General features: G+C 41.6%; 1 protein-coding gene across 1 annotated transcript in view; it reads left to right on the top strand.

Annotated features, from left to right (window-relative positions):
* The window catches only part of ASAH1 (N-acylsphingosine amidohydrolase 1), a 121,524-nt gene that overhangs the window by 6,153 nt on the left and 100,000 nt on the right, over window positions 1-15,371 (top strand). Inside the window, exon 3 of the mRNA XM_033943982.1 lies at window positions 6,175-6,265. Coding sequence (XP_033799873.1) covers window positions 6,175-6,265 — 91 coding nt within the window. The remainder of the gene's footprint in view (window positions 1-6,174; window positions 6,266-15,371) is intronic.

Raw genomic sequence — 15,371 nt, 5'->3', positions numbered from 1 at the left:
GCCTTTAAAATCAAGCCTCTTGCGGCGCACGCTTCCTGAGGGTGCTGCCACTCTCTTTAATCACATAAGTTATAGGAAACTATTCCCTCATAGAAACCTTTTCCCAATTTTCTTTTTATTTGGCATTGCTGCTATGCTAACCATGTTAACACAAACTTCCAATACAAACAATCATGATTTAAACCTACCCACTAACATTCCAACACATTGGGGCTTCCGCCCCCCCAAGAAAAAAATCAATAACACACTTGAGTCACGAAATCCAGCAGTCACACCAACTGCACTGAAGCAGATTACGATTAACAAAAATAATATCCCTATTCCCAATTTTCCTACACTAGCCTTTCCAGAATCCAACATACCAAGTCAAACGAAATTAAAAATAGGACTTATAAATACCAGAGCTATTAAAGGAAAATATCATCTAGTCAAAGAAAAAATCCTTGCAGAAGGTTTCCACCTACTCTGCATAGTAGAAACCTGGCTAAATGACGGTGAAGAGGCTTACTTGTCCTACTGTTGCCCATTAAACTATTCATTCATATTCAATCATCGCCAGAAAAGAAAAGGGGGTGGACTCGCTATCATTTATCAAAAGGATATTATAAAAACTATAGACCACTCTGCCAGAAACGCAGAAATAGAATTTCTTCAGGTTCAACTAAACACTAACCCAAAAATAGACATACTTCTACTATACATCCCTCCACCAATCGTGCAAAATAACTTATATCTACTACAAAATCTGATCTTTGATTTCAGTTCCTCTTCTGAAAATCCCTTAATTCTGGGCGATTTCAACTTTCATTTTGATGAACTCACTAATCCTTTCACCAAGGAACTCCTAACCTACACTGACGCTCTTAACTTTATACCTCTTATTCATGAGGCTTCACACTTGGCTGGTCATATCTTGGATATGATTTTTATTGCAAAAACGGAATTTCTTTCTTACTCTAATATTCTTAATACTGGTCCGACTATCATCTTATCTCATTTAATCTATTGTTAAAAAAGAGAATATCTCCGATCCTCTTACCCAAACAAATAACATATCGCGATTACACAAATCTAGAACTATCGTCAGTTGCTTCTTTCCTTCTCTCAAGGCCTTCAATCCTTGAGACAGATCCTCTTGAGATCAACTTAACTCATGGAATGACACAATTCACACTCTTCTTGACAAAGAAGTCCCCCTCATCACTAAAACACTATCTAATAAAAAAGTCCAAAACCCTTGGCATACACCAGAACTTACATTTATTAAAAGGCAACTTAGATCCCTAGAAAGAAAATGGCGTAAAAATAAGACCATTAATAATACGAAAACCTTCAAAGAATTTTCTCAATATTACAAAATCAAAATAAATGAAGCTAAATGCAACTATTATTCCAATAAAATTAAGACAGCTAAAAACTCATCCATTTTATTTTCTATTATAAAATCCTTTAACCCAACCTCAAAACAAGAAAATAAAAATTCAATCCTTTCAGCTCAACTTCTTGCTGATACTTTCTGCAATAAAATTACTAAAATACGTACCAAATTTGCAACCACTTCAACTATTGCCCCTACTGAAACAAACAATAACTATATCCTTCCCTGTTCCAAATGTTCCAATTTTAAAATTCCAACTTTAACAGAAATCAAATCAATCATTCTAAAAACAAATCTAAAGAGCTCCCCTCCAGAGATTATTCCTCCAGCTATCTTAAAGAAATATTTTTCCTGCTTTGGTCCACTCATACAAACTCTTATCAAAACAAGTCTCTCTACCGGAACTGTACCTAAGACCTGGAAAACATCTATAATTTCTCCTATATTAAAGGATCATAAAATCAGCCCGGATGACCCAACCAGTTACCATCCTATCGCCAACATACCGTTCTTAGCAAAAATCACTGAGAAGGTGATATTCAATCAGTTAGCAGATTTTGTCCAATCCACTAACATACTTCACCCCAACCAAACGGGTTTTAGGAAACACCACAGTACCGAATATTCCTTAATCGGACTAACAACAAATATCATCTACAATCTAGACCACCATAACTCAGTTATCCTTTTCTCCCTTGACCTCTCAGCGGCATTCGACACCATAGATCACTTCCTCCTCTTAGATAGGCTGCAATCAATAGGTGTCAGTGACTCAGCACTACACTGGTTCTCTTCCTTTCTAACTGACCGAACCTCGACGGTACGCTTTAATAATTCATCCTCTACACCATTCTCCCATAATTATGGAGTCCCTCAGGGTTCAATATTGTCTCCATTGCTGTTTAATATTTTCTTATCTCCATTACTCAGCCTTAGTCAATCTATAGGCTTCACGACGTACGCCTATGCTGATGATATTCAATTGATTCATCCAGTCAATCCGGAAAACTCCAACGAAATAATACAAATTAATCAAAAATTAGAAAAAATCAAAAACTGGCTTACTCAGAATAAGCTTGCGTTAAACATATCAAAAACAAAGGCGTTGTTCTTTCCGTTTAAACAGGGCGTAAATCTCTCTATGCCTTTTTCAATTGATAATACAGCAATTGAACTCGTCACATCCCTTAAGATATTAGGAGTAATAATCGACGACAAATTCTCTTATCAAGAGCACATCAACAACACAGTCAAAAGTTGTTTTTACCATTTACGTTTAATCCGCTCAATGTCGAAATATCTGGAATCAAAATCCCTAAATATCTTAATACACTCCCTTATAATATCCAGACTCGATTATTGTAACTCACTTTTCATGAACATCACCCAGAAGGATCAAAGACGATTACAAATAATACAAAATATCGCCATCAAAATAATTCACCATGGGAAAAAATACGATCACGTAACTCCCTATCTCATAGAATCTCATTGGCTGCCCATCAACCAACGTACAACATATAAAATAGCATTACTGGTATTTAAAACACTAGATACTAATGAACCACAGTTTATAGATCGGCTCCTAATTCCTCATACTTCAAAACGTTCACTTCGGTCCAATACTCAAGGTCTATTAATGGTCCCCTCATTGAAAATAATAGGAACTAGACGCTATGACATCTTCTCAGTTATGGCACCTCTTATCTGGAATACCCTCCCCCTATATATCAGAAACATCAAAGATCTTAACTCATTTAAAACTAACCTAAAAACATATCTCTTCAAATCTTCATTTAACCTTTAGAACAACTTTTCCGAGTACAGCTAAACAATTAATACGTCCTCACACATTTTCCCCAACCTAATCGTCTGGTCCTACCCAAATCATACCCCTTTCTTCTTTTGAGGAAACAACAATTTGTAACTTTTATTCCCTAATGTCCTTTCCTAATGTTTCTTAGTTCGTCTGTATTGTCAATCTGTCATAGCCCTTAGAAAATTGTTAATGTAAAATAACTTGTTTCACTGTTTTATATTTTTATTCTTTTTATTATGTAATTCGCTTAGATTTAATAGGCGAACCATCAAATTTTATTAAACTTGAAACTTGAAACTTGTCTAACTGGAGCCCAAAGATTTTTGTATTCAGTGGCTTAGTCATATACAGCTGATTTGGGGGAGGGACTAGAGCCCATAATTAGTGGATGGGCACCAAAGTTTCTCCCTGCCTGAGTTCTATTTATAAATACTTGAGCTAGTGGGGATTCCCAAACCCTGCCAAATAGAGACATCTTCCTCCAGTCTTGCAACCCCAAATCTCCAAGCTTTGCAGCCAATGGCAATATCCTCAAGCTGCCACTGCTTTCATGCATGCATGAATGCCAAGGAGGGTGGGTGCAGGGAGGAGGGAAGGCAGCCACTCTGCAATATTGCTGCCAGCTGCAAAATTTGGGAAGTTGGAGGGGGAGGAGGTGGCCGTCAGTTGGTGAGGCTTGGGGATCCCTACTAGCTACAGCAGGGGAGATATTCATTTTGAGGAAGCCTAAGCTCAAAGTGGGAGGTCCAAAAAAGCTGTAATATTTACCCTGATTAAACAATCCTCCATGTGCGCTGCTGACAGCTGATTCAGCATCCCTGCTCTGATGAGGCTCACCTCTGAAGAGGCTCACCGTAGCTATAATAGAAGTGAATGGGGAACCAGGAGCACGCATCCCTGCTCAATCAGAATGGGGATACGGAAGCCTGTGGCTGCTCCCACTGTCAGCGGTACACATGGAGGGATCACTCAGTCAGGGTAAGTAGTACTACTTTTTTGGGTTCTCTCCACAGTGTCCCTTTAATGAAGGTTTATTATTAGATACGCACATCTTCTATATTAGTGATTGCAAATTTGGGACCTGCTCAACCTTTTTTTTTGCTCATCGGCTAGTGTTAGTGCGGCCCCAGAAAAATTTTTTTGGGCCAATGCGGCCCAGGGAAGCCAAAAGGTTGGATACCACTGCCCTAAACTGTACCGTTCGTTTGGTTTGTAGCACAAGCCAGCATGCTGAATGCTCTGCACTGCTCTGATGTCATAGAATTCTGATGATGGTCAGAACAGCGCAGAACATTCAGCCCGCCAGCCAGCGCTAAAAACATTTGTGCTTTTGTAAAAAAAAAAAAAAAAAGGGGGGGGTTAGTTTGTGATTACTTATTCCATACTGCCATACTGGGTGAGGGTGGTTCTGTGTCCTGTGTGTATGAAATGCATGGTTTTCTGATAGCGTTGACCAGACTTGTTTGGCGAAATGCAACAGGCATGGTTCCTGGAGCACCTGAAAAATAAACCTGATTTGAATCTCCTTATTGTCTGCTGATCTTTTGTTCCACGTTGGATTCTTTAGTGGATGACTTGCCTTTTTTTTTTTTACAAATTAACAAACATGGAGTGGAGTATACCAGAGGAGTTACAGATTTGGTTGTTTATATATAATGGGTTAAAGTTGGACGACATAGTGAGGCAGTTGAGAGGAGTTGCAAACTTTATTATTAATATAGACTTATGTTTCGGATAGTATTACTGCGGTACAATGCATTTGAACACTTATATACATTAGGAAAGGATTCTGAGTTAAAGTCCTGGACTAGTAGGTAGGAAGGGAAGGAAGGAGGGATTTGTTCAGAGATGTTTGGGGCTTGCATAGAACTAAAACTACACTGGCACTGGTATGGTAATCTTTGTTGTTTTGAATTTTATAATAAAAGAAATAAAGAAGTAAATAAGAAAACGGGTAAATAAATCGGGGGTGGGGGTGGGGTGGGAGGGGTGCAGCTAGGGGGCCCAGTGTACTTGTGTACCTAGGGGCCCTCGAAGAATTAATCCTGCCCTGACTTTGAGTCATGACAATGGAAGAAGGAAAGGGGAACCAGGAAGAAACTTGGATGTGGGCTAGTCTAGAGAGCAGAGCGGTTGAAGTGAGGGGTAAAGTTTTCTGCTCAAAAGTATCACTCCAAAGTGTGCAGTACCTTATAATCACCTTGCCATGTGATCTGTGGAGGAGGGGAGCAAGGTAGGCTTCTTTTTAGCTTTTCAAAAAGTTGTCACCTGTCTTTCCTCTTGCTGTGATCACTTGTTTATGAAGGCTAACCTCTTTCCTTTCCTTCTCAATTACTACTTCTGAGAACCAAAGTGGCTTTTCCTCTTAGAGAGATTTGTTGCCCTTAAGAGTTCCTTACTACCTGATGAATGTTATTCCCTCCTCCCAGCCCTTTCTGCCGAATCTGTAAAAACATTCACATCAATTTCTCATTCATCCCCTCCCCCCAAAATCCATGTACTCTGAAGTCTCCCAAGCCAATTCTTTCTATTTCCCCTCCCTATATAGTGGCTGATCTCGAAGTGATGGTGAGAATTTTGAGACATACAGCCATTAGTTAAACCCTGAATCCAAGGCTTGATTTGTAGACAAGGGAAGGAAGGGGAACTGAAGGGGCATGTGGACTGGGTACAGAAACAGTAGAAGAGAGGATTGGGGAGTAGAGTTAGTGTGCTCTGCACAGCTCAAGACTTACTGCTCCCTTCCTGTTCCCTGTAAGCTGCCTAGAAAGGGAATGACTGGAACCCAACACCCCTGCTGAAGGGACAGAAATGTGTTACAGGCTGTTCCTCTCAAAATTAAGCTGTCCCTAAGCTTCAAGTTTGCAAATACTGTACCTTTCACTTCTCTTGTATTTTTGTTAGGGTGTATATTCTTGGGTATTTTTGAATGTTTGTCAAGATGAGTTGTGACTCGCCTTTGTTTTTTCCTTTCTAGGTTCAAAGGAAATGCTTCTTGGTACATTGTAAATCTTGATTTACCGCCAGAAGAACGATGGAACAGTATAATAAAGGACAAGAAAGTAGAGGTAGAGTGACTTCATTATGTGTATTAAGTATTATCCCAGGACAAGCAGGCAGCATATTCTCACATGTGGGTTTCGTCATCCACGGAGCCAGGATGTGGACAGCCTCATAAGCAGACTTGCTTGTAAAACTTTAAGAAAATTTGCGACTGCTGCACCGCGCATGTGCGAGTGCCTTCCTGCCCGAGATAGGGCGCGCATCTCCTCAGTTTTCAGTTTTCCGCGGAGCCGGCAAGCCACTCGTTTCAACACTCTGTGCTAGATTTAGTTCTACTTGTGCCTTCTCTCACCACGGCTTGTGTGTTTTTTTTTTTTTTTTTACAGGGTTATTGTGTTTTATTGCATACAGAAAAATTTGAACAGAATTCTCGACTATCGGCAACCAATGGAGTTTCAAATAAAAAGGAGTGATATGCTCCCATTTTTTTTTTAAACCAAAAATGAGGCAAACGGCAGTATTCTGAATCGCTCTCAATTTTTTGAAAATTTTCTTGTAAGCACCTAGATAGATAATGTTACAATAATCGAGAATACTCAAGATAGAAGACTGTACCAGTAAATGAAAGGAAGTTTCGTCAAAATACTTCTTAATGGTATGAAGCTTTCAAAGCACAGAGATACATTTCTTAAACAATAAATCCGTATGTTGTTCCAATGTGAGATGTTTATCCAGAGTCACATCTAATATTTTTATGGATTGTTCTATATTATAGTCCAATCCATTCATATGTATTGTTTCTTTAATCTTATCGTTGAGGGTTGCTAAAAAAAATTTAGTTTTTTCCGCATTTAATTTCAATTTATAAGCAGTCATCCAAAGTTCAATCTGACTTAAAATAATCACTAAAAAAATTTATGAATTCATGTGGCAGACAAGTTAACGGGATGACTATACTAATGTCATCCACATAAATGTAGAACTTGAGCTTTAAACTTTGTAACAAATTTCCCAAGGAAGCAAGACAGAGGGGACCCCACAGGAGTTTTCCCAAAGATAAGACAGGATGGTTCTCTTAGGTCAAATGGCCTCCACAGTTCACGTGACTCCTTTTGCCAGACTTCACCTATGAATTCCTCAGTGGACCCTGGCATCTCAGTGGGCACAGGCTTTAGATCCACTCTCTCAGCACATTACAGTGACTTCTTCGTTGCGACAGTCTCTCCACTGGTGGATGCTCTCTTCCAATCTCTCTAGAGGTTTACTGTTTCAAACGCCCCCTTATCAGAAGGTCCTCACAACAGATTCCTCGACCTATGCTTGGGGGGCTCATCGCGATGGTCGAGACGTTCAAATATGTCATAGGCCGTATCAAGGTGGAAGAGGATCTCTTTTTCCTTAAAGGACCCATGGCATCCGTTGAAAATCAGGGGTGGGAAATTTCATGGCGATAACAGAAAATATTGATCGCTGGAATAATCTTCCACAACAGGTAATTGAGGCCAGCAGCATGCCAGATTTTAAGAAAAGATGGGATTGGCATGTGGAATCTCTTCATGGAGGTAGTTAGGGGGTGGGCCATTAGTGTGGGCAGACTAGATGGGCCGTGGCCCTTTTCTGCCGTCATGTTCTATGTTTCTATGTTTCTCAAGCAGATAGACAGGTTAAAATGCGGCAAATCGCCGGGCCCGGACAGGATCCACCCAAGGGTTCTGAAAGAACTAAGACAAGAAATAGCGGGCACAATCCAGCATGTTTGCAACCTATCCTTGAAAACTGGAGAGGTACCAGAGGACTGGAAATTGGCGAATGTCACACCTATCTTCAAGAAGGGATCGAGGGGTGACCCCGGGAACTACAGGCCGGTAAGCCTGACTTCAATTATAGGGAAGATGGTGGAAGCTATGATCAAGGACGGTATTTGCGAGCACATTGAGAGACATGGCCTACTGAGAACAAGCCAGCATGGATTCTGTAAGGGAAGGTCATGCTTAACGAACCTTCTGTACTTCTTTGAGGGAATAAGCAGTCGGGTGGACAATGGGGAACCTATAGACATCATTTACCTTGATTTTCAAAAGGCTTTCGACAAGGTGCCACATGAAAGGCTGCTTAGGAAGCTGTGGAACCACGGGGTGGGAGGGGATGTGCACAGATGGATCGAGCACTGGTTGTCGGGTAGACTGCAGAGGGTCGGAGTAAAGGGACAATACTCTGACTGGCGGGGAGTCACGAGCGGTGTGCCACAGGGATCGGTGCTGGGGCCGTTACTCTTCAACATATTTATCAATGACCTGGAAAAGGAGGCAAAGTGCGAGGTTATAAAATTTGCAGACGATACCAAACTGTGCGGCAGAGTTAGGTCCAGGGAGGAGTGTGAGGACCTGCAAAGGGACCTGGACAAGCTGGAAGACTGGGCAAACAAATGGCAAATGAGCTTTAACGTGGAAAAATGCAAGGTCATGCATATAGGGAAAAAGAACCCGTTGTTCAACTACAAATTGGGGGGGGGGCAATGTTGGGAGACAGCAGTCTTGAGAGAGACTTGGGTGTGCTGGTGGATGCATCAATGAAGCCATCTGCACAGTGCGCAGCAGCCTCGAAAAAAGCCAACAGAATGCTGGGCATCATAAAGAGGGGCATAACAACCAGGACGCGGGAAGTCATCATGCCATTGTATCGAGCGATGGTGCGTCCACATCTGGAATACTGCGTTCAATATTGGTCGCCATACCTCAAGAAGGACATGGCGGTACTTGAGAGAGTCCAAAGGAGAGCAACGAAGCTGGTAAGAGGGCTGGAACACTGCCCATACGCCGAGAGGTTGGATAGGCTGGGGCTCTTCTCTCTGGAAAAAAGGAGGCTCAGGGGAGATATGATAGAGACCTTCAAGATCATGAGGGGCATAGAGAGGGTGGATAGGGACAGATTCTTCAGGCTGAAGGGGTCAACAGGCACGAGGGGGCATTCGGAGAAACTGAAGGGAGATAGGTTCAGAACAAATGCAAGGAAGTTTTTTTTCACCCAAAGGGTCGTGGACACTTGGAATGCGCTACCGGAGGAAGTGATCAGGCAGAGTACGGTACAAGGATTCAAACAGGGATTGGACGGATTCCTGAGGGATAGGGGGATCGTGGGATACTGAGAGAGATGCTGAGATGTAACACAGGTATAGAAAGCTAACCAGGTAATAAGTATAGAAATCCAACCAGGTCGTGCATGTGCAAGACCGGAGGGTTAGGACTTCGATGGGAAGATAGGACTCAATGGGAAACCAAGGTGGCAAGGGGGACCCTTCTGGTGACTCAGACAGGCCGTGACCTGTTCGGGCCGCCGCGGGAGCGGACTGCTGGGCGGGATGGACCTATGGTCTGACCCGGTGGAGGCACTGCTTATGTTCTTATGTTCTCTCGCTCTAGTGAAGTAGACACTCTGCTTTCAGTGGCCTGAAACTGCATATATGTGACAGGAACTGATGAATCCTATTGGGGGATTGGAACCCTGGACAACTGCAAGGGCCACCCAGAAGGTCTCTGCAGGCCTCTATTGTCTTGTGATATGACTCATCTACACGGAGAGGTTTTATTTAGCAGTAAAGTTCTTTTAATTGTATTGTATGCATCATGAAAATTTGTGTTTCAGCATTTTGTAAACTTGCTAGAAGAGAAGATTGCATATGAATGAGTTGTGCTGCAGCAAATATATTGTACTCTTCCTAGGTTATAGTCAGAACTGATACTTCTGGTTCAATAGAAACATCAGTCTTGAACCAGTGGGTTTATGCACCTTCACCCATGGGGGGGGTGTTAGAGCCTCATTTGCATTTTTAAGTTCTGCCTTCCTTCTCTCTGGGCTGTCCTGTACTCCTCAGTTATCTTTACTCGTGAAGTGGTAGGAACTTATCTGTCCTACTCATGTTTTTTCATTTTTTTTTTTTTGTTTTTTTTTTAATCATTCAGATGAGAAGCTTTTTGGTGCAGAGACTTCTAGTCTTTGGATATCTCTGGCTGTGGGAGAACACTGAACTTCCAAAAAGGGAATTATGAAGGGATGAGACTCATGGTGGGGAAGAAGATTAAGAAGAGGATAAGCACTGTAAAAATGCTAGAGCAAGAACGGTCCCTTTTTAAGGACACAGTCACCGAGGCGCAAAATTTATATATACCGCGTATCACCAATGGATCCAAGAGGAAAAAGAACAAGGAACCAGCGTGGCTCACTGAAGCGGTTAAGGAAGCGATCAGAGACAAGACTTCATTTAAGGAATGGAAAAGGTCAAAAACAGACGAAAACTGGAAAAAGCACAAACATGCAGGTGCCACAAGGCGGTAAGAAGGGCCAAAAGACATTGTGAGGAAAAAATAGCCAAGGAGGTGAAAAACTTCAAGCCATTCTTTCGATATATTAAGGGGAAACGACCTGCGAAGGAAGCAGTGGGGCCGTTGGATGACCATGGGATAAATAGGGTGCTAAAGAAGGACAAAGCCATCACCGACAAAATGAACACATTTTTTTGCATCTGTATTTACCGAAGAGGACATACACAACATACCAGAAGCTGACAGGCTATACGCAGGAAACGAGGACGGGAAACTGACAGGGTTGACAGTTGGTCTTGAAGAGGTATGCAGGCAGATTGATAGGCTCAAAAACAATAAATCCCTGGGACCAGATGGCATCCATCCGAGGATAATCAAGGAACTGAAAGGGGCTATAGCTGAACTGCTTCAACTAATAGCCAATCTGTCGATCAAATTGGGAAAGATTATAGAAGACTGGAATGTCATGCCAATCTTCAAGAAAGGTTCGAGAGCAGATCCGGGAAACTACAGACTGGTGAGTCTGACCTCCAGTACCGGTAAAGATGGTAGAAGTGCTGATAAAGAACCGCATCATTGATCACCTTGACGGACACAATCTGATGAGGACCAGCCAGCACAGCTTCAGCAAGGGGAAATCTTGCTTGATGAACTTGCTGCACTTCTTTGAGAGAATAAACGGGCAGATAGACAAGGGCGAGCCAGTCGACATTGTATATCTGGATTTTCAGAAGGCGTTCGACAAGGTTCCGCATGAACGACTACTTCAAAAAATTGTGATCCATGGAAACGAGGGTGAAATACTCATATGGATTAAAAACTGGTTGGCAGATAGGAAGAGAGTGGGGGTAAATGGACAATACTTGGACTGGAAAAGCATCATGAGTGGAGTGTCGCAGGGTTCGGTGCTTGGACCCATGCTCTTCAACATATTTATAACGACCTGAAAATTGGTACGATGAGTGAGGTGATTAAATTTGCAGACGATACGAAGTTATTCAGAGTAGTGAACAAGCAGGAGGATTGCGAAGACCTGCAACGTGACAAACACGCTCGAGAAATGGCAAATGAGGTTTAACGTGAATAAGTGTAAGGTGATGCATGTCTGTAATAAAAATCTTATACACGAATACAGGATGTCCGGTGCAGTACTTGGAGAGACCCCCCAGGAAAGAGATTTGGGAGTACTGGTCAACAAGTCAATGAAGCTGTCCGCGCAATGTGTGGTGGCGGCGAAAAGGGTGAACAGAATGCTGGGAATGATTAAGAAGGGGATCACAAACAGATCTGAGAGGGTTATCATGCTGCTGTACTGGGCCATGGTATGCCCTTACCTGGAATACTGCATCCAGCACTGGTCGCCATACATGAAGAGGGACACACTACTACTCAAAAGGCTCCAGAGAGAGCAACTAAAATGGTTAAGGGGCTGGAGGAGTTGCCATACAGTGAGATTAGAGAAACTGGGCCTCTTCTTCCTTGAAAAGAGGAGACTGAGAGGGGATATGATAGAAACATTCAAGATAATGAAGTGAATAGACTTAGTAGATAGAGACAGGTTGTTCACCCTCTCCAAGGTAGATAGAACGAGAGGGCACCCTCTAAAGTTAAAAGGGGATTGATTCCTTACAAACGTATACCCAGAGAGTGTTGGAAAACTGGAACGCTCTTCCGGAGACTGTTGCATCCATCTTGGATTTCCCGAATCAGTACTCATTGCCTCAGCATAACAGCAACTTCTGTAGCGCATTTCAGAGCTACCCCTTTAGTCAAAATTTGCAAGGCCACAACCTGGCTTTTGCTGTATACCTTTACCAGACACCTCTGTTCTGGATTTTTCCATTTAGGACATGGCATTTGGTAAAGTAGTCTTGTGCAACCTCTTTGATCATTGATCCATCTAGCATTGCAACAACAGAAGCTTGGGACTTGCCATAAAGTGTGCCTGCATCTCCCTTGCTTGTTTGCAGAGAAAGCAGAGCTGCTTACCTACAACGTGTTCTCTGTAAGATAGCAGGATAATGCAGCCACACATACATATCCTCTGTCCCTACTGAAAATTGTACATGCAGCAATGCGGTGAGTAGTGGGAAGCTATTCTCTAAACTGAGAGGAAGTGGAGCTACACTCAGTGTGGGAGCTCTTTGAACATGTGCAGCAAAGTCTTTACTTTAGCTAGAGGAGAGCTCCAGCACAATGGATCATTAGATGTCACCATAAAGCACAGTTACTTACCATAACAGTTGTTATCCAGGGACAGCAGGTAGCTGTTCTCGCATATGGGTGACGTCATCCATGGAGCCTGGATGCAGACAGCCTCGCAAGCAGACTTGCTTGTAGAAACGTAGAAGTTTTGAGTTGGCCGCATTGCGCATGCGTGAGTGCCTTCCCGCCCAGCACAGGGTGTGTCTCCTCAGTTCAGATATCTAGCAGAGAAGCCAACCAAGGGAGGTGGGTGGGTTGTGAGAATAGCTGCCTTCTGTCCCTGGATAACAACTGTTAAGGTAAGTAACTGTGCTTTCAAGTTTCAAGTTTATTAAATTTTGATTTTACGCAATATCAAATATTTCAATGCGTATTACATAATTGAAATGTACAATAAAAAAAAAAAACTGGGGTGACAAATACAAATATAAATAAGACAAAATTATACAAACTAATCATTATGTATTATTAATACAAACTGAAACAAGTGGGTAAAAAAAAATGGAATTACAATTTTAGAAAAAAAAAAAAAAAAAGTAAAAATTTTTAACAATTAAGGATTATACATAAGGGTAGGGTAGGTGAGAAAAGTGATGAAGGAAAGAATGAGAGAAAGGAAAAATGTTTTGATAGAAAAGAGAGAAATATAAGATTAAAAGAACTCTTAATTTCTATATTGATGTTCTACATATTTGATTCCTTTGAGGTTCTGCATATTTGATTCCTAAAGGATAAATATTGTGTTTATTATCATTATCTATTTATGTATTGAATGCATCTCTATAAAGAATGCTTTTCAAACCTTGTTTAAATTTGTCTAGTGATGTTTCGTTACGTAAATAAATAAGTAGATTATTCCACAGTTGTGGTGCTTGCACTGAAAATATAGTTGTTCTTCTTGTCCCAAAAATTTTGTTGTGTTGATCTTAGCGTCCTTAACGAAGAATAAGGGATTAATAGTCTATCTAGAAATATTGGCGCGTGTACTTGTTGGATTTTAAATGTTAGTAATGCAATTTTAAATGTAATTCTATGTATAATCGGTAACCAGTGTGCATCTTGTAAAAGCGGAGTAACATGGTCATATTTCTTTGAGTTTGTTATAATTTTAATGGCTGTATTTTGTATTATTTGTAATCTCCTTATTTCTTTATGAGTTATTCCGCAGTATAAAGAGTTACAATAATCTAGCCTAGAAATGATCAGAGAGTGGATGAGAATATTAAGTGCTTCTGGTTTAAGAACTTTTGCTATTGATCTAATAAGTCGCAGTTTACTGAAACAGTTTTTGACAACTGTACTGATTTGATTATGATAATTTAGTTCTTGGTCCAAGGTTACTCCCAATATTTTTGTTTTATCTACATGTTGAAGGGGGATATTATTTAATAATATCTGAGATGAAAATTGTTCTTTTAAATCCTTTTTCCAAGGGACAAGCAGGCAGCCTATTCTCATATATGGGTGACCTCCAAGCTAACCAGAATGGGATGGTGGGAGTGTTGGCAACTTAGGAGAATAAATTTTGTAATACTTTCTGGCCAAAATGGCCATCCTCTTGGAGAAAACATTCAGACAGTAGTGAGAAGTGAAAGTATGAACCGAGAACCAGATAGCAGCTTTGCAAATTTCCTCAATAGGTGTAGATCTGAGGAAAGCCACTGAAGCTGCCATTGCTCTGATTTTGTGGACTGTGACTTGACTCTGTAGTTGTGAAAGAGATACAAGCAGCCATCCAGTTGGAGATGGTATGCTTAGAGATTGGATGTCCCAACTTGTTTGGATCGAAAGAGACAAAAAGTTGAGGAGCAGTTCTGTGTGGTTTGGTGCGTTCCAAGTAGAAGGCCAAAGCACGCTTACAGTCCAGGGTATGAAGAGCTGATTCTCCAGGAGGAGAATGAGGTCTTGGGAAAAAACACTGGAAGTACAATAGATTGGTTGAGATGAAATTCTGTAACTACTTTAGGTAATACAGATTCCCTACCTGAAATCTGAGATATTGACGGGAGGCCGGATGAATGGTAATGTGGGTATATGCCTCCTTGAGATCTAGAGTACATAACCAATCGTTCTGATCTAGAAGGGGGTATAGGGATGCTAGTGATAACATGAAAAATTTTTATTTGACTAAAAATTTATTGAGAGCCCTGAGATCAAGAATGGGTCGCAGATCGCCCGTCTTTTTCGGAACTAGGAAGTAACGGGAGTAAAACCCCATGTTCTGCTGTTCCAAAGGAACTGGTTCGATGGCACGGAGTCGAAGCAGAGCTTGAGCTTCCTGAAGAAGAAGGGCGGTCTGGGATGGACTGGAAGGATACTCTCTTGGAGGAACCTGAGTGAAATGAAGAGAGTATCCTTCTCTGATTATTGACAGCACAAAGAGGTTGGATGTAATGGTCTCCCATCGGTGATTAAAATGGAGACGACCTCTTATGGGGGGAAGAGGGGACAGAGACAGAACGATGGAGGTTATGCTCTATTTTAAACAGTCAAAAAGGCTATGCAGCCTTCGGTGCAGCAGAAGGCTGAGATTTCTTGGACTTGAATGAGGCAATGGAAGCAGCTGAGTCCTCGAGGTCTGGAAGCGGAGACCTTGATCAAGGAGTTGGTGGTGTGGAAGGTCTGGAATGAGGCCTAGACGAAGAAG

Source organism: Geotrypetes seraphini, chromosome 1 (assembly GCF_902459505.1).
Source record: "Geotrypetes seraphini chromosome 1, aGeoSer1.1, whole genome shotgun sequence".
NCBI classification, from domain to species: domain Eukaryota; kingdom Metazoa; phylum Chordata; class Amphibia; order Gymnophiona; family Dermophiidae; genus Geotrypetes; species Geotrypetes seraphini.
The sequence above is the reverse complement of the archived record's forward strand: the minus strand, read 5'-3'. Positions and strand labels throughout refer to the sequence as shown.